Below are 22,480 nucleotides of genomic sequence, written 5' to 3'. Positions count from 1 at the left end.
ACTAGTTGCATAAAGTAGAGTTCCCTCAGTGCCCGTCCTAATATTTATCCCTCAAACAGCACTATCAAAAACATGGGGCAAGATTCTCCGACTCCCCGCCGGGTCGGAGAATCGCCGGGGGCTGGCGTGAATCCCGCCCCCGCCGGTTGCCGAATTCTCCGGCACCGGATATTCGGCGGGGGCGGGAATCGCGCCGCGCCGGTTGGCGGGCCCCCCGCGATTCTCCGGCCTGCATGGGCCGAAGTCCCGCCGCTAAAATGCCTGTCCCACTGGCGTAAATTAAACCACCTACCTTACCGGCAGGACAAGGTGGCGCGGGCGGGCTCCGGGGTCCTGGGGGGGGCGCGGGGCGATCTGGCCCCGGGGGGTGCCCCCACGGTGGCCTGGCCCGCGATCAGGGCCCACCGATCCGCGGGCGGGCCTGTGCCGTGGGGGCACACTTTCCCTTCCGCCTCCGCGAGGCAAAAGAGACTCCCTCCAATGCGCCTGCGCGGGAATGCCGTCAGCGGCCGCTAACTCTCCCGCGCATGCGCCGCCCGGAGATGTCATTTCCGCTCCAGCTGGCGGGGCACCAAAGGCCTTTTCCGCCAGCTGGCGGGGCGGAAATCCGTCCGGCGCGGGCCTAGCCCCTTAAGGTTGGGGCTCGGCCCCCAAAGATGCGGAGCATTCCGCACCTTTGGGGCGGCGTGATGCCCGACTGATTTGCGCCGTTTTGGGCGGCAGTCGGCGGACATCGCGCCGTTTCCGGAGAATATGAGCTGTGGTCACTTACCTCACTTCTGTTTGTGGGAAGTTGTAGGTACAAAATTGGCTGCTGTGTTTGCTTACATACAACAGCGACCTTGTTTCAAAAGACTCAAAAGAAAGAAGAAACTTCTTCAAAACGAAGAGCAAAAGGCATTAAAGTACAAGGATAGGATGCCTCAACAGGGCTTGTATTCTCTTGAATGTAGAAGATTAAAGGGGTGAACTAATTAAAGTGTTCACGGTGATTAAAGGATTTGAAAGGCTAGAGAAAAAAAAACATTTTCCTCTGGTAAGGAGGTTCAGGACAAAGTGGCATAACGTTAAAATTAAAACTAGGGCAGTTCAGAGTGCAATGCCAGAAAACACATGGGGCACAATTCTCCCATCGGGAGACTAAGTCCCGACGTCGGAGTGCAAACCGGAATGTTTCACTCCAGCGTCGGAGGCCGCTCCCAGCCCCCTATTCTCCCGCCCCCGGGGGGCTAGTAGCAGCATCGCGTCATTTACGCGGGCCGGGCCTTGGCGCCACGTAAAAGCAGCGGCACGTAAATGACGCGGCTGGTGCATGCGCGGTTGCCGTCCTCCCCGAGGCCGCACCGCAAGAAGATGTCGGATGGATCTTGCGGGGCGGCAGAGGAAAGGAGGTCCTCGTTCAGAGAGGCCAGCCCGCCGATCGGTGGACACTGAACGTGGCCCAGACCCTCTTTGAGGCCGCCCCCGGTGCAGGAATCCCCCTACCCCCCCTCCAGGCCACCCCCCCCACCCCCCCAGCATTCCCGTGCTGTTCCCGCTGGCAGCGACCAGGGGCGAGATTCACCGACCCCCCCCGCTGGGTCTGAGAATCGCCGGGGGCTGGCGTGAATCCCGCCCCCGCCGGTTGCTGAATTCTCCAGCACCGGATGTTCGGTGGGGGCGGGAATCGCGCCGCGCCAGTTGGCGGGCCCGCCCCCCCCGGCGATTCGCCGGCCCGGATGGGCCGAAGTCCCGCTGCTAAAAAGCCTGTCCCGCTGGCGTGGGTCAAACCACCTCTCTTACCGGCGGGACAAGGCAGCGCGGGCGGGCTCTGGCGACCTGGGGGGGGTGGCGCGGAGCGATCTGGCACCGGAGGGTGCCCCCACGGTGGCCTGGCCCGCGATCAGGGCCCACAGATCAGCGGGTGGGCCTGTGCCGTGGGGGCACTCTTTTCCTTCCGCCTTCGCCACGGTCTCCACCATGGCGGAGGCAGAAGAGACTCCCTCCACTGCGCATGCGCGGGGATGCCGTGAGCAGCCGCTGACGCTCCCGCGCATGCGCCGCCCGGCAATGTTATTTCCGCGCCAGCTGGCGGGGCACCAAAGGCCTTTCCCGACAGCTGGCGGGGTGCAAATCAGTCCGGCGCGGGCCTAGCCCCTCAAGGTTAGGGCTCGGCCCCCAAAGATGCGGAGGATTCCGCACCTTTAGGGCGGTGCGATGCCGGACTGATTCGCGCCGTTTTTGGCGCCGGTCGGCGGACATCGCGCCGATTACGGAGAATTTCGCCCCAGGTGTGGACGGCGCCAGCGGGAAGCCGTCGTGTTGGGCAGGCCGCTCGGCCCATCCTGGCCGGAGAATCGCCTGTTACAAACGGCGAGCGCCGATTCTCCCAGCGGCCAGCCGTGATTCTCGCCGCGTCGGTTTGGGGGGGGTGGGAAAATCGCGTGCGGGTGCCGGGGCGGCGTGGCGGGACTCGCGCGGCGCCCCGGCAATTCTCCCACCCGGCGTAGGGGGGGAGAATTCCACCCATGGTTGTGGAAACCTGGAACTCTTTTCCCCAAAAAGCTGTTGAGTATGGATCAATGGAAGATTGCACAACTGATATTGATAGATTTATGTTAGGCAAGAGTATCGAGGATCATGGAACCAAGGCGACAAATTACATCAATGTATAGATCAGCCATGATCCCCATCACCCCCTCCCCCACCCCACAGGCCGCCCCGCCCAGCGTTCCCGCGCTGTTCCCGCCGGCCGCGACCAGGGGCAGGATTCTCCGATATCGGCACGATGTCCGCCGACCGGCGCCAAAAACGGCGCGAATCAGTCCGGCATCGCGCCGCCCCAAAGGTGCGGAGGTCTCCGCATCTTGAGGGGCCGAGCCCTTACCTTGAGGGGCTAGGCCCGTGCCGGACAGATTTCCACCCTGTCAGCTGGCGGGAAAGGCCTTTGGTGCCCCGCCATCTGGCACGAAACTGACTTTGCCGGGTGGCGCATGCGCGGGAGCATCAGCGGCCGCTCACAGCATCGCCGCGCATGTGCAGTGGAGGGGGTCACTTCCGCCTCCGCCATGGTAGAGACCATGGCGCAGGCAGAAGGAAAAGAGTGCCCCCACGGCACAGGCCCGCCCACGGATCGGTGGGCCCGTGATCGCGGGCCAGGCCACCGTGGGGCACTGAAGTCATCCCAGTGTATCTTAGATCCTTATTCTTTTATTTGTATTAATATTTTATTTCCCTATCCACCACCCTTTCCCTCTGTGTTGTTTGACTGTGTGTGTAGAGAGAGAGTGGGGCGAGTTAGGAAGGGGGGTTTAGGAAAGGATTGGTAGATTGTCAGTTACATTTTCTGTCCATTTAATTATAATATTGTACGTAATAAAAGGTTACTCGTGTTTTAATGTTAGAAACCTGTGGCGAAATTCTCCGGAAACGGCGCGATGTCCGCCGACTGGCGCCCAAAACGGCGCCAATCAGACGGGCATTGCGCCGTCCCAAAGGTGCGGAATGCTCCGCATCTTTGGGGGCCGAGCCCCAACATTGAGGGGCTAGGCCGGCGCCGGAGGAATTTCCGCCCCGCCAGCTGGCGGAAACGGCCTTTGTTGCCCCGCCAGCTGGCGCGGAAATGACATCTCCGTGCAGCGCATGCGCTGGAGCGTCAGCGGCCGCTGACAGTTTCCCACACATGCACAGTGGAGGGAGTCTCTTCCACCTCCGCCATGGTGGAGACCGTGGCGGAGGCGGAAGGGAAAGAGTGCCCCCACGGCACAGGCCCGCCCGCGGATCGGTGGGCCCCGATCGCGAGCCAGGCCACCATGGGGGCACCCCCCCGGGGCCAGATCACCCCGCGCCCCCCCCAGGACCCCAGAGCCCGCCCGCGCCACCTTGTCCCGCCGGTAAAGTAGGTGGTTTAATTTACGCCGGCGGGACAGGCAATTTATCGGCGGGACTTCGGCCCATCCGGGTCGGAGAATTGAGCAGGGGGGCCCGCCAACCGGCGCGGCGCGATTCCCGCCCCCGCCGAATATCTGGTGCCGGAGACTTTGGCAACCGGCGGGGGAGGGATTCACGCCAGCCCCCGCCGATTCTCTGACCCGGCGGGGGGTCGGAGAATGTCGCCCCAGGAGACTGTAGTTTATTGGGCTGAACCAAGGACCTTGGGCAAAATTCTCCCCCAACGGCGCGATGTCCGCCGACTGGCGCCAAAAACGGCACCAATCAGACGGGCATCGCGCCGGCCCAAAGGTGTGGAATGCTCCGCATCTTTGGGGGCCGAGCCCCAACATTGAGGGGCTAGGCCGGCGCCGGAGGAATTTCCGCCCCGCCAGCTGGCGGAAACGGCCTTTGTTGCCCCGCCAGCTGGCGCGGAAATGACATCTCCGTGCAGCGCATGCGCTGGAGCGTCAGCGGCCGCTGACAGTTTCCCACGCATGCACAGTGGAGGGAGTCTCTTCCACCTCCGCCATGGTGGAGACCGTGGCGGAGGCGGAAGGCAAAGAGTGCCCCCACGGCACAGGCCCGCCCGCGGATCGGTGGGCCCCGATCGCGAGCCAGGCCACCATGGGGGCACCCCCCCGGGGCCAGATCACCCCGTGCCCCCCCCAGGACCCCAGAGCCCGCCCGCGCCACCTTGTCCCGCCGGTAAAGTAGGTGGTTTAATTTACGCCGGCGGGACAGGCAATTTATCGGCGGCACTTCGGCCCAGTCGGGCCGGAGAATTGAGCGGGGGGGCCCGCCAATCGGCGCGGCGCGATTCCCGCCCCCGCCGAATATCTGGTGCCGGAGACTTTGGCAACCGGCGGGGGAGGGATTCACGCCAGCCCCCGCCGATTCTCTGACCCGGCGGGGGGTCGGAGAATGTCGCCCCAGGAGACTGTAGTTTATTGGGCTGAACCAAGGACCTTGGGCAAAATTCTCCCCCAACGGCGCGATGTCCGCCGACTGGCGCCAAAAACGGCACCAATCAGACGGGCATCACGCCGGCCCAAAGGTGTGGACTGCTCCGCATCTTTGGGGGCTGAGCCCCAACATTGAGGGGCTAGGCCGACGACGGAGGGATTTCCGCCCCGCCAGCTGGCGGAAATGGCGTTTGTTGCCCCGCCAGCTGGCGCGGAAATGCGGTGCATGCGCGGGAGCGTCAGCGGCCGCTGTCAGTTTCCCGCGCATGCGCAGTGGGGAGAGTCACTTCCGCCTCCGCCATGGTGGAGGCCGTGGTGGAGGCGGAAGGGAAAGAGTGCCCCCACGGCACAGGCCCACCCGCGGATCGGTGGGCCCCGATCGCGGGCCAGGCCACCGTGGGGGCACCCCCCGGGGTCAGATCGCCCCGCGCCCCCCCCAGGACCCCGGAGCCCGCCCACGCCGCCTGGTCCCGCCGGTAAATACCAGCTTTGATTTACGCCGGCGGGACAGGCAATTTCTGGGCAGGACTTCGGCCCATCCGGGCCGGAGAATTGAGTGGGGGGTCCCGCCAACCGGCGCGGCCCGATTCCCGCCCCCGCCCAATCTCCGGCACCGGAGACTTCGTGGGGGCGGGGGCGGGATTCACGGCGGCCAACGGCCATTCTCCAACCCGGCGGGGGGTCGGAGAATGACGCCCCTGGAGACTGTAGTTTATTGGGCTGAACCAAGGACCTTAGGTATTTTAATAATAAACTAATAATTTGTTTCTTCTGGCTGAGGAATCCAGAGGATGAAGGTGCGGTGTCAGGTTAAGGGGATAATCATTTAGGGTTGAGACAAGGAGTAATGTCTTCACTCAGAGGTTTGTGGATCTTTGGGATTTGCTACCCAAATATTATGGGTGTTTCTTTGATGAGTATAATTAAGGATAGACAGAATTCTGCTTCTCAGGGAATCAAGGGATATCGGAAGCAGACAAGAGAGCGGAGTTCATAGAATCATAGAATTCCTACATTGCAGAATGGGCCATTTGGCCCATCGAGTCTGCACCGACCCTCTGAAAGAGCACACGACCCAGGCCCAACCCCCTTTGTTTCCCCACAACCCCATAACCTATGTTTTTGGACACTAAGGAGCAATTTAGCAGGGCCAATCCACCTAACCTTGAACATCCTTGGACTATAGGCGAAACACAGGCTAGACACGGGTAGAAGGTGCAAATTCCACACAGGCATTCACGCAAGGCCGGAATCTAACCCAGGTTGCTGGTGCTGTGAGGCAGCAGTGCTAACCATTGTGTCACCGTGCCAGAATATTCACATGATCCTATTGACTGATGGAGCAGGCTTGAGGGAGTGTGTGATTAACTGCTGCTGCAATTTATCATGCCCTTGTGCCCTTATCTTCTGACTATCTATCAGAGGTTAGGAGATGATACATCAATGTTTGTCGTGGATACACATGATTATGCCAATGTTAGTGGGGGTTCCATTGGACCGGTGGTAACTGGTTGACTCTAGTTTCTAACCATAAATGTCAAGGTTCAAATCTTATTCCAGGGTCTGAGCACATACTCCAGGTCAACACTTCAGTGCAATGGTGAAAGGTACTAAAGTGTCTGAAGTGCATGGTTCATGTAATACATTAAACTGAGGTTCGCCTGCCTGCCTGAGTGTCAGATGGACATAAAAGAGTCTACAGCACTAGTTGCATAAAGTAGAGTTCCCTCAGTGCCCGTCCTAATATTTATCCCTCAAACAGCACTATCAAAAACATGGGGCAAGATTCTCCGACTCCCCGCCGGGTCGGAGAATCGCCGGGGGCTGGCGTGAATCCCGCCCCCGCCGGTTGCCGAATTCTCCGGCACCGGATATTCGGCGGGGGCGGGAATCGCGCCGCGCCGGTTGGCGGGCCCCCCGCGATTCTCCGGCCTGCATGGGCCGAAGTCCCGCCGCTAAAATGCCTGTCCCACTGGCGTAAATTAAACCACCTACCTTACCGGCAGGACAAGGTGGCGCGGGCGGGCTCCGGGGTCCTGGGGGGGGCGCGGGGCGATCTGGCCCCGGGGGGTGCCCCCACGGTGGCCTGGCCCGCGATCAGGGCCCACCGATCCGCGGGCGGGCCTGTGCCGTGGGGGCACACTTTCCCTTCCGCCTCCGCGAGGCAAAAGAGACTCCCTCCAATGCGCCTGCGCGGGAATGCCGTCAGCGGCCGCTAACTCTCCCGCGCATGCGCCGCCCGGAGATGTCATTTCCGCTCCAGCTGGCGGGGCACCAAAGGCCTTTTCCGCCAGCTGGCGGGGCGGAAATCCGTCCGGCGCGGGCCTAGCCCCTTAAGGTTGGGGCTCGGCCCCCAAAGATGCGGAGCATTCCGCACCTTTGGGGCGGCGTGATGCCCGACTGATTTGCGCCGTTTTGGGCGGCAGTCGGCGGACATCGCGCCGTTTCCGGAGAATATGAGCTGTGGTCACTTACCTCACTTCTGTTTGTGGGAAGTTGTAGGTACAAAATTGGCTGCTGTGTTTGCTTACATACAACAGCGACCTTGTTTCAAAAGACTCAAAAGAAAGAAGAAACTTCTTCAAAACGAAGAGCAAAAGGCATTAAAGTACAAGGATAGGATGCCTCAACAGGGCTTGTATTCTCTTGAATGTAGAAGATTAAAGGGGTGAACTAATTAAAGTGTTCACGGTGATTAAAGGATTTGAAAGGCTAGAGAAAAAAAAACATTTTCCTCTGGTAAGGAGGTTCAGGACAAAGTGGCATAACGTTAAAATTAAAACTAGGGCAGTTCAGAGTGCAATGCCAGAAAACACATGGGGCACAATTCTCCCATCGGGAGACTAAGTCCCGACGTCGGAGTGCAAACCGGAATGTTTCACTCCAGCGTCGGAGGCCGCTCCCAGCCCCCTATTCTCCCGCCCCCGGGGGGCTAGTAGCAGCATCGCGTCATTTACGCGGGCCGGGCCTTGGCGCCACGTAAAAGCAGCGGCACGTAAATGACGCGGCTGGTGCATGCGCGGTTGCCGTCCTCCCCGAGGCCGCACCGCAAGAAGATGTCGGATGGATCTTGCGGGGCGGCAGAGGAAAGGAGGTCCTCGTTCAGAGAGGCCAGCCCGCCGATCGGTGGACACTGAACGTGGCCCAGACCCTCTTTGAGGCCGCCCCCGGTGCAGGAATCCCCCTACCCCCCCTCCAGGCCACCCCCCCCACCCCCCCAGCATTCCCGTGCTGTTCCCGCTGGCAGCGACCAGGGGCGAGATTCACCGACCCCCCCCGCTGGGTCTGAGAATCGCCGGGGGCTGGCGTGAATCCCGCCCCCGCCGGTTGCTGAATTCTCCAGCACCGGATGTTCGGTGGGGGCGGGAATCGCGCCGCGCCAGTTGGCGGGCCCGCCCCCCCCGGCGATTCGCCGGCCCGGATGGGCCGAAGTCCCGCTGCTAAAAAGCCTGTCCCGCTGGCGTGGGTCAAACCACCTCTCTTACCGGCGGGACAAGGCAGCGCGGGCGGGCTCTGGCGACCTGGGGGGGGTGGCGCGGAGCGATCTGGCACCGGAGGGTGCCCCCACGGTGGCCTGGCCCGCGATCAGGGCCCACAGATCAGCGGGTGGGCCTGTGCCGTGGGGGCACTCTTTTCCTTCCGCCTTCGCCACGGTCTCCACCATGGCGGAGGCAGAAGAGACTCCCTCCACTGCGCATGCGCGGGGATGCCGTGAGCAGCCGCTGACGCTCCCGCGCATGCGCCGCCCGGCAATGTTATTTCCGCGCCAGCTGGCGGGGCACCAAAGGCCTTTCCCGACAGCTGGCGGGGTGCAAATCAGTCCGGCGCGGGCCTAGCCCCTCAAGGTTAGGGCTCGGCCCCCAAAGATGCGGAGGATTCCGCACCTTTAGGGCGGTGCGATGCCGGACTGATTCGCGCCGTTTTTGGCGCCGGTCGGCGGACATCGCGCCGATTACGGAGAATTTCGCCCCAGGTGTGGACGGCGCCAGCGGGAAGCCGTCGTGTTGGGCAGGCCGCTCGGCCCATCCTGGCCGGAGAATCGCCTGTTACAAACGGCGAGCGCCGATTCTCCCAGCGGCCAGCCGTGATTCTCGCCGCGTCGGTTTGGGGGGGGTGGGAAAATCGCGTGCGGGTGCCGGGGCGGCGTGGCGGGACTCGCGCGGCGCCCCGGCAATTCTCCCACCCGGCGTAGGGGGGGAGAATTCCACCCATGGTTGTGGAAACCTGGAACTCTTTTCCCCAAAAAGCTGTTGAGTATGGATCAATGGAAGATTGCACAACTGATATTGATAGATTTATGTTAGGCAAGAGTATCGAGGATCATGGAACCAAGGCGACAAATTACATCAATGTATAGATCAGCCATGATCCCCATCACCCCCTCCCCCACCCCACAGGCCGCCCCGCCCAGCGTTCCCGCGCTGTTCCCGCCGGCCGCGACCAGGGGCAGGATTCTCCGATATCGGCACGATGTCCGCCGACCGGCGCCAAAAACGGCGCGAATCAGTCCGGCATCGCGCCGCCCCAAAGGTGCGGAGGTCTCCGCATCTTGAGGGGCCGAGCCCTTACCTTGAGGGGCTAGGCCCGTGCCGGACAGATTTCCACCCTGTCAGCTGGCGGGAAAGGCCTTTGGTGCCCCGCCATCTGGCACGAAACTGACTTTGCCGGGTGGCGCATGCGCGGGAGCATCAGCGGCCGCTCACAGCATCGCCGCGCATGTGCAGTGGAGGGGGTCACTTCCGCCTCCGCCATGGTAGAGACCATGGCGCAGGCAGAAGGAAAAGAGTGCCCCCACGGCACAGGCCCGCCCACGGATCGGTGGGCCCGTGATCGCGGGCCAGGCCACCGTGGGGCACTGAAGTCATCCCAGTGTATCTTAGATCCTTATTCTTTTATTTGTATTAATATTTTATTTCCCTATCCACCACCCTTTCCCTCTGTGTTGTTTGACTGTGTGTGTAGAGAGAGAGTGGGGCGAGTTAGGAAGGGGGGTTTAGGAAAGGATTGGTAGATTGTCAGTTACATTTTCTGTCCATTTAATTATAATATTGTACGTAATAAAAGGTTACTCGTGTTTTAATGTTAGAAACCTGTGGCGAAATTCTCCGGAAACGGCGCGATGTCCGCCGACTGGCGCCCAAAACGGCGCCAATCAGACGGGCATTGCGCCGTCCCAAAGGTGCGGAATGCTCCGCATCTTTGGGGGCCGAGCCCCAACATTGAGGGGCTAGGCCGGCGCCGGAGGAATTTCCGCCCCGCCAGCTGGCGGAAACGGCCTTTGTTGCCCCGCCAGCTGGCGCGGAAATGACATCTCCGTGCAGCGCATGCGCTGGAGCGTCAGCGGCCGCTGACAGTTTCCCACACATGCACAGTGGAGGGAGTCTCTTCCACCTCCGCCATGGTGGAGACCGTGGCGGAGGCGGAAGGGAAAGAGTGCCCCCACGGCACAGGCCCGCCCGCGGATCGGTGGGCCCCGATCGCGAGCCAGGCCACCATGGGGGCACCCCCCCGGGGCCAGATCACCCCGCGCCCCCCCCAGGACCCCAGAGCCCGCCCGCGCCACCTTGTCCCGCCGGTAAAGTAGGTGGTTTAATTTACGCCGGCGGGACAGGCAATTTATCGGCGGGACTTCGGCCCATCCGGGTCGGAGAATTGAGCAGGGGGGCCCGCCAACCGGCGCGGCGCGATTCCCGCCCCCGCCGAATATCTGGTGCCGGAGACTTTGGCAACCGGCGGGGGAGGGATTCACGCCAGCCCCCGCCGATTCTCTGACCCGGCGGGGGGTCGGAGAATGTCGCCCCAGGAGACTGTAGTTTATTGGGCTGAACCAAGGACCTTGGGCAAAATTCTCCCCCAACGGCGCGATGTCCGCCGACTGGCGCCAAAAACGGCACCAATCAGACGGGCATCGCGCCGGCCCAAAGGTGTGGAATGCTCCGCATCTTTGGGGGCCGAGCCCCAACATTGAGGGGCTAGGCCGGCGCCGGAGGAATTTCCGCCCCGCCAGCTGGCGGAAACGGCCTTTGTTGCCCCGCCAGCTGGCGCGGAAATGACATCTCCGTGCAGCGCATGCGCTGGAGCGTCAGCGGCCGCTGACAGTTTCCCACGCATGCACAGTGGAGGGAGTCTCTTCCACCTCCGCCATGGTGGAGACCGTGGCGGAGGCGGAAGGCAAAGAGTGCCCCCACGGCACAGGCCCGCCCGCGGATCGGTGGGCCCCGATCGCGAGCCAGGCCACCATGGGGGCACCCCCCCGGGGCCAGATCACCCCGTGCCCCCCCCAGGACCCCAGAGCCCGCCCGCGCCACCTTGTCCCGCCGGTAAAGTAGGTGGTTTAATTTACGCCGGCGGGACAGGCAATTTATCGGCGGCACTTCGGCCCAGTCGGGCCGGAGAATTGAGCGGGGGGGCCCGCCAATCGGCGCGGCGCGATTCCCGCCCCCGCCGAATATCTGGTGCCGGAGACTTTGGCAACCGGCGGGGGAGGGATTCACGCCAGCCCCCGCCGATTCTCTGACCCGGCGGGGGGTCGGAGAATGTCGCCCCAGGAGACTGTAGTTTATTGGGCTGAACCAAGGACCTTGGGCAAAATTCTCCCCCAACGGCGCGATGTCCGCCGACTGGCGCCAAAAACGGCACCAATCAGACGGGCATCACGCCGGCCCAAAGGTGTGGACTGCTCCGCATCTTTGGGGGCTGAGCCCCAACATTGAGGGGCTAGGCCGACGACGGAGGGATTTCCGCCCCGCCAGCTGGCGGAAATGGCGTTTGTTGCCCCGCCAGCTGGCGCGGAAATGCGGTGCATGCGCGGGAGCGTCAGCGGCCGCTGTCAGTTTCCCGCGCATGCGCAGTGGGGAGAGTCACTTCCGCCTCCGCCATGGTGGAGGCCGTGGTGGAGGCGGAAGGGAAAGAGTGCCCCCACGGCACAGGCCCACCCGCGGATCGGTGGGCCCCGATCGCGGGCCAGGCCACCGTGGGGGCACCCCCCGGGGTCAGATCGCCCCGCGCCCCCCCCAGGACCCCGGAGCCCGCCCACGCCGCCTGGTCCCGCCGGTAAATACCAGCTTTGATTTACGCCGGCGGGACAGGCAATTTCTGGGCAGGACTTCGGCCCATCCGGGCCGGAGAATTGAGTGGGGGGTCCCGCCAACCGGCGCGGCCCGATTCCCGCCCCCGCCCAATCTCCGGCACCGGAGACTTCGTGGGGGCGGGGGCGGGATTCACGGCGGCCAACGGCCATTCTCCAACCCGGCGGGGGGTCGGAGAATGACGCCCCTGGAGACTGTAGTTTATTGGGCTGAACCAAGGACCTTAGGTATTTTAAATAAAATCTAGTTTCACCTGTGTTGCAACTCCTGGTCAAGTGGGGCTGAGGTTGACGACGCACTAGTGTGTATTTTGTATCTGTGATTATGAAAAAAGAGGATGCCTACAAAATATCCACAGAAGTGAAGATGATAGACGTAATGGATAGGATGAAAATTGATAGCCAGGGTGTTCTGGAAAGGCTAGCTGTGCTTAGAGTGGACAAGTCACCTTGTTCATGAGGGTGTCGTGACATAGTTTGGGGACCCGGCCAGGATCCTTGGAACAGTAGATAAACATGATTTGGGGTACAATATATAATAAAGAGGCACCAGGTTTGAAATAGCATAATAGGATGGCTCTAGAAATTCGTCCCATTCCCCTGTTCTATCCCTTTAAGTTTATTTTCCTTAAGTTCCCATCCTTTTCAAATAATTAATCATCTCTGCTTCCACCACCCTCCTGGGCAATAATTGCCATGTCATTACTACTTACTTCCTCACATTATGTCATGAGCGAATTGGAACAAGCCTTTTTTCTCTTTGTTATTTAAACCTTCCTACAGTGTGGCGATCAGACTGGATGGGCGGCATAGTAGCATAGTGGTTAGCATTGTTGCTTCATAGCGGCAGGGTCCCAGGTTCGATTCCCGGCTTGGGTCACTGTCTGTGCGGAGTCTGCACGTTCTCCCCGTGTCTGCGTGGGTTTCCTCCGCGTGCTCCGGTTTCCTCCCACAAGCTCCAAAAGACATTCTGTTAGGTAATTTGGACATTCTGAATTCTCCCTCTGTGTACCCGAACAGGCGCCGAATATGACGACTATGGGCTTTTTACAGTAACTTTATGGCAGTGTTAATGTAAGCCAACTTGTGACAATAAAGATTATTATTATATTTAATAGTGACCTCACCAGATAAAGGCTCAGCATAACTACCCTCATTTTGTACTCAATACCTCTTTATAGGAAGCCCCAAATTCCATTTGCTTTGCTAATTTTGTTCTCTCAATCTGTTCTACTGCCTTCAAGGATCAATGCACATGAATCGCCAGGTCTGTCCCTGCACACTCATTAAGTCAATATTGCCTATCCCTGTCTCTTATGCCTCACACCTCTCTGTATTAAATTCCATCTGCCACGTGCCAAACATTTTACTACCCGATCTATGTCCGGTTGTTGTCAATTGGCATCACCCTCATTGTTTGAATAAGGGTTTCATTCTTGCCTCTGGCAACTCCCTGGTATTTAACGAAAATGGGAAGATTTTAGAAAGCCCATTTGTTTTCCCCATCGACACTTTCCTCAGCATCCCGCAGGCCATATGAACAAGGTGACGTGTCCACTCTAAGCATAGCCAGCCTTTCCGCAACATCCTGGCTATCAATTTTCATCCCATCTATTACGTCTACCATCTCCACTTCTGTGGATATTTTGTAGGCAGCCTATTCCTTCGTAATCACAGATACAAAGTACTAAATAAGCATTCTTGCCTTCCTCTGTACTTCTAAGCATATATTACACTTCCTAATCGGCTCCACCCTGCCTGTTAAAACTCATTACCGTTTAGACGGCAACGAATATTAATATGGTACCTTTTAGAATCCCTACAGTGCAGAAGGAGGCCATTTGGCCCCTCGGGTCTGTAACAGCCCTCTGTAAGGGTTCTCTAGCTAGGCCCACACCCCCGCCCTATCCCCATGACTGCACGTATTAACCATGCCCAATCCACCTAACCTGCACATCTTTGGACTGTGGGACGAAACTGGGGCACCCGGAGGAAACCCACGCAGACAGGGGGAGGCAGCAATTCTGACCACTGTGCCACCATGCCATTACACGCTGGCTGCCATTTTATTCTCATATTTACATCTTCATATTTAATTCCACAATAACTTATTGGCTGGAAAGTGTCTGAGGATATAAATGGTGTAAAGTTCTTTCTTTAGATTTGAATTAGTTGCAGTTAAAGATAGAAACCCTTATCAACTAATTCCACAAAGTGACCTTTTGTTCAACAATAGAAATCTCCCTTAAGGGAACTGTTATTTTCAGACGCTGCTTGTTGGGAAATTCCAAATGATGGTCAAAAAATGGACGAGGACAGCTTGAGGAACATGTGCCACAGATTCTATTAATAGAATTCTTTAAATTAATTTCCACTTCTATGAAGGCAACACGAATTTTATGAATGGATATCTATCGGAATTGATCCTTAAATACTGAGAATGTGCTGGAAATGCACGGAGGGTCAGCCCGACACCATCCTGCAGAATCCCCACCAGAAAGGTTAAACCCATTCTCGTTCAGAATCAAATTTATTCCCTTCATACTTGTACCATTGCCTGTTTGTATTTCAGAATGTCCCTCATTTGCTATCTTTGCTTCCATATCTTTAATCGGTCGTTATATGTATGGAGACATTGTAATGGGTGTAGGGTTATAGCAACAAGCAACCGATAAAGACAGTTATAATAACTTTGGCTCACCAGCTAGGTGGGAAACAACTAATGTTTATTTACAACATAATATGTTATAGAGCCTTGCAGCTTCGTGGCTGTCAGTCAGTGTCCAGAATCGATCTGAGGCAAAAGACCGCGTTTGCCCCACCCTGGTCCTCCGATTGGTTTTTCCGGGTCATGTGACCCTATCGGCCAGTCATCACAACAGTAAAATTGTAAAGATATAAATGATCAAAAATGGGGCCAACCTGAATGACGTCTCCATCACCAATGACAAAAGTAAGCTTTGGGTCCCTGTCTATAATCGTCCCATCTTCCAGCACTCCAAGGAGCTTTATTGTGACTTCTTGACCTACATCGGGCCTGGTAGCTTGTCCTTGTCCTTCTTTCAGTATTTGTTTCTGAAGCAGCCAATCATCTGTAAATTGAGAGTGTTTTCAAAGTTACTGTAATGAGGTTAAAATATGGCCATGCTCAAGAAAGATGCAACTGTACTAAAGACATTGTTGAGAGCAATGCTCTGCTGATTGACCCCAAATTATATTGCCGACTGCACCTTGCGCTGGACGGCCACAATTCATCACCAACATAGACTTGCTAACGGGTTTCTGGCAAATACCTCTGTCTGAGAGGGCAAAGGTGATCTCCATTCGTGTGAGGCTCCAGGGATTATATCAATTCAAAGTTAAGGCGTTCAGGATGAAGAACACCGCCGCAACTTTCCCAAGGCTCACGAACAGAGTAATTCAGAGGACTGAGTCACTGTGCCATATACATTAATGATTCAGTGGTGTTCAGTCAGAGTTGGGGTAAGCATCCACATCACCGAAAGAAAGTGTTGGACCACAATCTCGTGGTGACCCTGGCGAAAACTAATTTCCTAAGGCCCACAATTTCATATCTGGGACACATAGTGGGACATGGTCAAATGGCACCCTGAGATGGAAAAATATAGGTCATTTAGGACTTCCCGAAACCCACCTCCAGAATAGAATTTATATTGCTAGCAACCTAGCAGAGACCGTAATATACATGGACCATAACCCTTTGAACATTTCAGGAGAGGTTTCAAGATCAGAACACCCAGCTATTCCAAAGGAGTTTTGAATTGCAACCGTGTAACATAAACAAAATCTTTCATGTGGTCGTCATTGCGAGTGCTTTATCCCGAATATAAAAGAGACTTCTGGAAACAGTGGGAAGTTTTCTGGGGTATCTTTTTTGCAAATGCATGCTCAGAGGCAGAGAAGCCAGTTTCCAGCCACAAAGCCTGAAGGCCAAGTTTTACATCTAACAGCCTCCAAGTCTTAGAGCCAAAGCAGTGCAGAAAACCTTCATAAAGGCAGTTTAAATATCTTCACTGGACTGGGTAAAGATGTTTCTCAGACTTAATTATCAGCCCTGTATTGTGTGGTAACTATAATCTGGTGTGTGAAATAATTCAAATGCCTTAATTGACTGAGAGTAGTATTGTCCTGTTTGTGCGTATGTGTCTTTTCTTTACTTTAATAAATAATCATTAATAATTGTAATACTCACTGTGGTTTCACTTGACTCCTCACACCATTACAAAAACAAAACTATACACCCCGACGAACCAGTGTTCCAGGTTGGGATACCCTCATAGATAACATCAGTGTGCTTTGTGACAATTACCCCATCTCATAGAACCAGCACCCACAACAAGTCCATGACCTTGTCCCCTGCTCAACCCTTTGCCCCTTGTGGTAGTACCAGGTATTGCGGTACCTAAGAGGTGGATAACCATTGGTTAGACCCAGGAGTCTACCATTGGCTGTTGTACATAGCTCCGCCCTGAGAGGCAGAGTATGAGAACCGGTGCCGTCCCAGCAGCCTTCACTTTCTGTATTGAAGCTGCTGGGGAAGAGTTCTAGCAGATGAAAGCCTTCAGTTATGAATCACTTCGTCTTGAGAGTAATTGATTGCACATCAATTTAATCTGTTACAACTTCAGTTGGAAGGATGGATCTCTGTATCAAACCGGAGTGCCTTCAGCTCAGCCCCCACGCGGACAACTCTGCTGCTATTTTTAAACATTGGCTGGCGTGCTTTAAGGGCTACACCGACACGGTCGCCGACACCCCCATGGAAGGACAAAAGATGCATCTCCTACGCTCACGGGTCAGCCCTGGGATCTAACCTCTTATCAAGGAGGCGGAGAATGATGCTGCCGCGATCGAGTTGCTAGAAGGACATTATATCTGCCCTGTGAACCAGGTCTACGCTCGTCACCTGCTGGCGACTAGGCGGCAAAGCCCCGAGGAAACGTTGGAAGACTTCTACCGGGCGCTGCTGGTGCTGGGCCGAAACTGTGGCTGCCCGCCAGTTTCGGGGAGCGAGCACACGGAACTTTTGATCAGGGATGCTTTCGTGGCAGGTATGACCTCCGAAGGCTCCTAGAAAGGGACACACTGAGGCTTACAGAGGCACGGGCCCTGGCTGGGTCCATGGACGTTGCCTATAAAAAGCGCTGTCCTTTGCACCCGATTGCGCGGCGTCCCCCTGGACTGCGTGACACCCCGCAGCGGCAGCCCCTCAGACCTTCCCCCTGACCCTGCAATCTTGCACGGCGAGGCGGCCCGCTAATGCCGCCGGACCCTGCTGTTTCTTCTGCAGGCAGGCGTATCATCTGTGCCCCCGCTGCCCGGCCCGCAACGCCACCTGCAAAGGGCGCGGCAAGAAGGGCCACTATGTGGGGGTCTGCCAGGTCCGCGCCGTGGCCGCGATCTCCAGCGACTATCGGCAACCCCCCCCTTCAGGCCCCGACCGCCCAGTGCTCACCACCAGCCCCCTATCCTAAGGCCACGTGCGACCCGCGGGGGAGCGGCCATTTTGCCCCCCCCGGACACCACGCTGGACGGGTGGACGCCACCATTTTGGCCCTCGCCGCCACCATCTTCTTCATCCCCGGACACCATGTGTGACCCATGGGTGACGCCATCTTGGATGGGGCCCCAGGCCCCCAGCACAGCCGACTACACGCTGCCCGACCAGAACCCTCAATTACTTCAGCTGGCCTCGGTGACTCTGGACCAGAGTCGGCCCTGGACGCTTGCAACAGCTACAACGACGATCTCCATCAACGGCCACGAGCCGTCTTGCTTGATTGACTCTGGGAGCACAGAAAGCTTTGTTCACCCCGACACGGTAAGGCGCTGTTCTCTTGTCACCCATCCCGTAAATCAAAGGATCTCCCTGGCCTCCGGGTCACACTCGGTGGAGATAAAGGGGTTCTGCCTAGCGAACCTCACTGTCCAAGGCAGGGAATTCAACAATTTCCGCCTGTACGTCCTGCCGCACCTCTGCGCTGCCACCCTCCTTGGGCTGGATTTCCAGTGCCATCTGCAAAGCCTGACCTTTAAATTCGGCGGCCCTATACCCCCCCTTACTGTCTGCGGCCTCGCGATCCTTAAGGTCGACCCGCCTTCCCTGTTTGCGAACCTCACCCCGGATTGCAAACCCGTCGCCACCAGGAGCAGACGGTACAGTGCCCAGGACCGGACATTTATCAGGTCAGAGGTCCAAAGGCTGCTGAGGGAAGGGGGCATCGAAGCGAGCAACAGTCCCTTAGAGAGCTCTGGTAGTGGTGGTAAAGACCGGGGAGAAACATAAGATGGTCATTGACTACAGTCAGACCATCAACAGGTTTACACAGCTGGATGCGTACCCTCTCCCCCGTATAGCCGACCTGGTGAACAGGATCGCGCAATACAATAGGTATTGCGGTACCTAAGAGGTGGATGACCATTGGTTAGACCCAGGAGTCTACCATTGGCTGCTGTACATAGCTCCGCCCTGAGAGGCGGAGTATAAGAACCGGTGCCGTCCCAGCAGCCTTGACTTTCTGTATTGAAGCTGCTGGGGAAGAGTTCTAGCAGATTAAAGCCTTCAGTTATGAATCATTTCGTCTTGAGAGTAATTGATTGCGCATCACCCCTCTCATCCTTCCTCTCAGTCTCCACCACAAACCATGAAAATACAGAAGCTTGAGCGATCCCAGCAAACAATATTTTGATAACAATGCAAATCAATAAAATAAAACAGAGGAAACATCACCCAGGTGACCCATCAAGTGCAACTGATGGTGTGGTGCCTTGTGCTCATCTCCCACTCTTACACAGTGGCTGAGGATAAGGCAACCTGCTCCATGTACCTGCAGCCGGCAGTGTTGTCCGTTTGGCTTCTATCGGCATCATGGGGATCCTTGCAGGCTCCTTCGCTGGGTACTGCGCCTGCGTCATTGCAACTGGGCTGTTTCTGAGTCAGAGGAAGTGAGGGACGATGCCAGTGCCACCAGAGGGGCAAAGCCTTCATCTGCCTTTCCGGCTGCCTCAGCCATTCCACAGAGACGTTGATTGGTGGACAAGGCCACTTGCTGGCGTGCAGCTGACTGCTCCTTGCACCCCTGTGTCACCAGTGACCAACTGAGCATTCCATATGGCAGAAAATCACATTCCTTCTGAGTGCGAGTCCTGGACCCACTCAGAGTTGTGCTGCAAACCGCTCACCGTCAGGGTGGAGGGGGCAATTTTAACTTAACCTGTCTGTTAGAAAGTGAACGGATTACATGCAATACTAATTGTACACTCTGAACAATTTTACTTTTCATTTGAGTCAATGAAAATTGACTTTCCACCTGAAGCCTCGAGTTTGCCATTCTGGTGGCGTAAGTTAAATTGCCCCCTATAGAGTTCCATTTTCCCCCTCACCGAGAAAGTGTTTGGTTGTGGGGAGGGACATTGATGGAGGCCTGGGAGCCATACTGCTAGCCTTTGCTTCATTGTGTCTGAGGAAGAAGATTAAAGGATTTGATAGCCTCAAATATAAGTTAACACTGCATTCTAGAGACAAGTTGGTGAAATAATTAAACAAAAACACCACACTGAACACAAACTAATGTCTGCTCCACTGATGACAGAGGGAATAGACGGCAGCGAACAAATAGCTTCGACTGGCTTAATCTCCAGGCGGTAAGGTAAACAAAGTGAAACTCGAGGGACAGATCTGTCGATTAACCTGTTCCTTTCCAGTAACTGTGTTGCAGCTCTTTGTTACCGACAATCAGTGGAAGTGAGAAAAATCTGGCAGTTTGACTGTCTTAATGTTGCTGGCAGGTGATAATTGCACTGTCTCTCCAGGTGCAGGGTACAGCTTAACGTGTATCTGTTACAATCAGTTAATATTGCATTAGACACGATGATCACTGTAGCTCAAAGAGTTTTCATTAAAATAATTTGCAATATTTTTATTAGCAGAATTGTTTGGAATGCAATGTTACATATACTGATCAATAGCTGCTTAAATAATTTCCAGAGAAAGAAACTTTATTGCAAAAGTCAATGTTTTGTTATTAAATTAGTCCTTTGATCCAGAAATAATCTTTTGTCAGGCAAGGGTCTTAAATTTTAAAAACAGTTTTTAATCTGGAGGTGAGATAACAAGTCTTTAATCATTTTGGTTTTACCATACTTGTTTAGACTTTAGTGCTCTGCGTGAGTTCCCCGATCTCTTAACAGTTAGAATAACTGAATAATTTGTTTTATGCATATGGACCTGGATGCCTTTATATGTATGTGCAGTTTATTGCTAAAATAATGACTATTTTGAATTCTAGATCAAAGTCTTTTTAAAATAAATTTAGAGTACCCAATTCATTTTTTCCAATTAAGGGGCAATTTAGCGTGGCCAATCCACCTACCCTGCACATCTTTGGGTTGTGGGGGTGAAACCCACTCAAACACGGGGAGAATGTGCAAACTCCACACGGACAGTCACCCAGAGCCAGGATCGAACCTGGGACCTCGGCGCCGTGAGGATCCAGGGCTAATCCACTGCGCCACCTTGCTGCCCAATTCTAGATCAAAGTTGAGCTACCCAACAAGTCAAAGGGCCAGCACTTGCCTGTGATGCCAATCCAACTCTCCGAGTGACAAGTATTCATAAAGGTGCTGACGCAACATTCCCCAAGGCCATCAATCTCGAAAAATGGAGCCTGCAAATCATCAACATCGGAAGCTCTTGTTGGAGGCAGCTGGAACCTCACAACTTTACTGTGGCTGGCAACTTTGTCCTGGTTTGTTTGTTCTGCCTCCTCAGGACCGGCAGATCCCTTTATGGGCTCGTTAATGGTTTTGAAAGCTGCCTCGTCAACACTTTCTGCCCCTTCGACCGTATTTGCACCAAGCCCTGGGTGCTGCTTGTCCATTTTAGCAACCACGGCCTCGCCATCTGGACAGGTCTTGGGTTGTGTATCGCACTCAGCCTCTTCGATATCTGCCCAATTAACCGACTGCTTTTTATCCTCTTCCACTTCTGCCAAGGCCTCACCATCTGGACGGGCTGATGGATGCGCACAATGCAAAGACATTTTGGTCCGATGAGCCGGGCCCTCCTTAGTTTTCAGACACAGTTCCTGGTTTGTTGAGTTTTTGGAGGATATTTGCTAACCTGAAGAATCTCTCAGGGGCTGTCAATCCATTAGTTTACTGTTTACGAACAATAACTGCTGTACAATGTGAGACACTATAGACTTCAGCTAACTAGTTCAACAGACAGTCCAGCATTTCTACAGCAAAGCAAATACAGGCCAAAGTGATGTTACAAATGCTGCAAACAATGCCAGTCGGAAATCTGCGGAGATAATCTCTGTAGATTAAATCGACAAAATCCTGCAGAGTGTCAGTCAAAACCAATTAATTATCGAGCACTCCCATGATTCCTTTGATTTTAAAAGAACAACCTCAGCTAAAAATAATTGCAAAAAAAAATAAAAACAGGGACTCAAAGTGATAGATATTTCTCTGCTATTTCCCAGATTGCTACAGAACCCTAGTTCTGCTGATGCTCTGAAACTAGGCAATGGTTCCCAGCCATTCTTACTGCAGAAACCTGTCATCTGTGAGCTTGTTACCAGCTCCATTAACAATGCTAGCTGTACGTTCGACAGAGTCTCAGGAATGAATGTTTTAGTATTAGGATATGGCACGGTTTCCCGCTCATATTCAGCGGCATGCCGATTCCCTGCTTTCCAACTGGGGGGCTAGCAAGCAGCCTGAAATATGCCCTTGTGTCTCAGTAAAACCTTTTGTGCTATCACAGTGCCACAGATGGGTGTAGCAAACTGTCGGAGGATTCTGAGCGGAACAAGCCCCGGGTCCGAGGCTCGGAAACCAACTTCTCAGAGATGTCCTTAAACAGGCATTCGGTCCCTCTCCGCTATTTGCAATTGGACCTAAACGCCTGTGTTTGGTAGCCTTTTGGTGTGTCGTTCTTCTGTTAATCGTAAACATACCAATTATATGACAAGGATTAGCAGAACAATAGTGTGGCTTCTTTATTTGAAGATAAGACTTGGTAACAGGGAGGTGTAAACACGTCTGACCTGTATGAACGCTGCTCTATTCTGTATACGTGTTCATGGGATTATAGATCATATCCTGTCTTGTGGTGGATCGTGATGGACAGCAGTTTAAGATACGCCCCACTTAAAGCTACACATGCATCACATTATCTGCAATGCCCCAAAATGGGCCCAATCGATTTAGCAGAGGCCAGAAGACGGGCAGATTGGCACTGGACACCCCCCCCCCAGAAAATTGGCCATTGTTGCCCCCATTTCACACCCGAGAAAGTGGCTGAGAATCACATCAATTTCTACCACATGTATGTTTCAGTTTTATTATTGGATCGTTTCCGTCTCATGTGTTGCACAGGATACAGGAAATACAGCAACTGAATTTTAAATGAAAGATTTTAAAAGGTATCTTTAAAATATTTGAAAAGGCAGAGAAAATTACGATATGTTCTTTGAACTTTGAGGACAAC

At 55.4% G+C, this 22,480-nt stretch overlaps 1 protein-coding gene across 3 annotated transcripts in view; it reads right to left on the bottom strand.

Moving 5' to 3' along the window:
- Nucleotides 1–21,262, bottom strand: part of fkbp16 (FKBP prolyl isomerase 16) — a 295,397-nt gene extending 274,135 nt beyond the window's left edge. For 2 of the 3 annotated variants that reach the window (XM_072468702.1, XM_072468703.1), the window contains exons 1-2: nt 20,558–21,259; nt 14,884–15,053 (exon numbers count right to left, since the gene is read on the bottom strand). In XM_072468702.1, the coding sequence (XP_072324803.1) occupies nt 14,884–15,053; nt 20,558–21,023 (636 nt within the window). In that variant the 5' untranslated portion in view covers nt 21,024–21,259. Of the gene's footprint in view, nt 1–14,883; nt 15,054–20,557 lie in introns of all 3 variants that reach the window. The other variant, XM_072468704.1, reaches the window with a different exon arrangement.
- Nucleotides 21,263–22,480: the final 1,218 nt, after the last annotated feature.

This window comes from Scyliorhinus torazame, chromosome 12, assembly GCF_047496885.1.
Source record: "Scyliorhinus torazame isolate Kashiwa2021f chromosome 12, sScyTor2.1, whole genome shotgun sequence".
NCBI classification, from domain to species: domain Eukaryota; kingdom Metazoa; phylum Chordata; class Chondrichthyes; order Carcharhiniformes; family Scyliorhinidae; genus Scyliorhinus; species Scyliorhinus torazame.
This window is presented reverse-complemented; position numbering and strand designations above follow the sequence as displayed.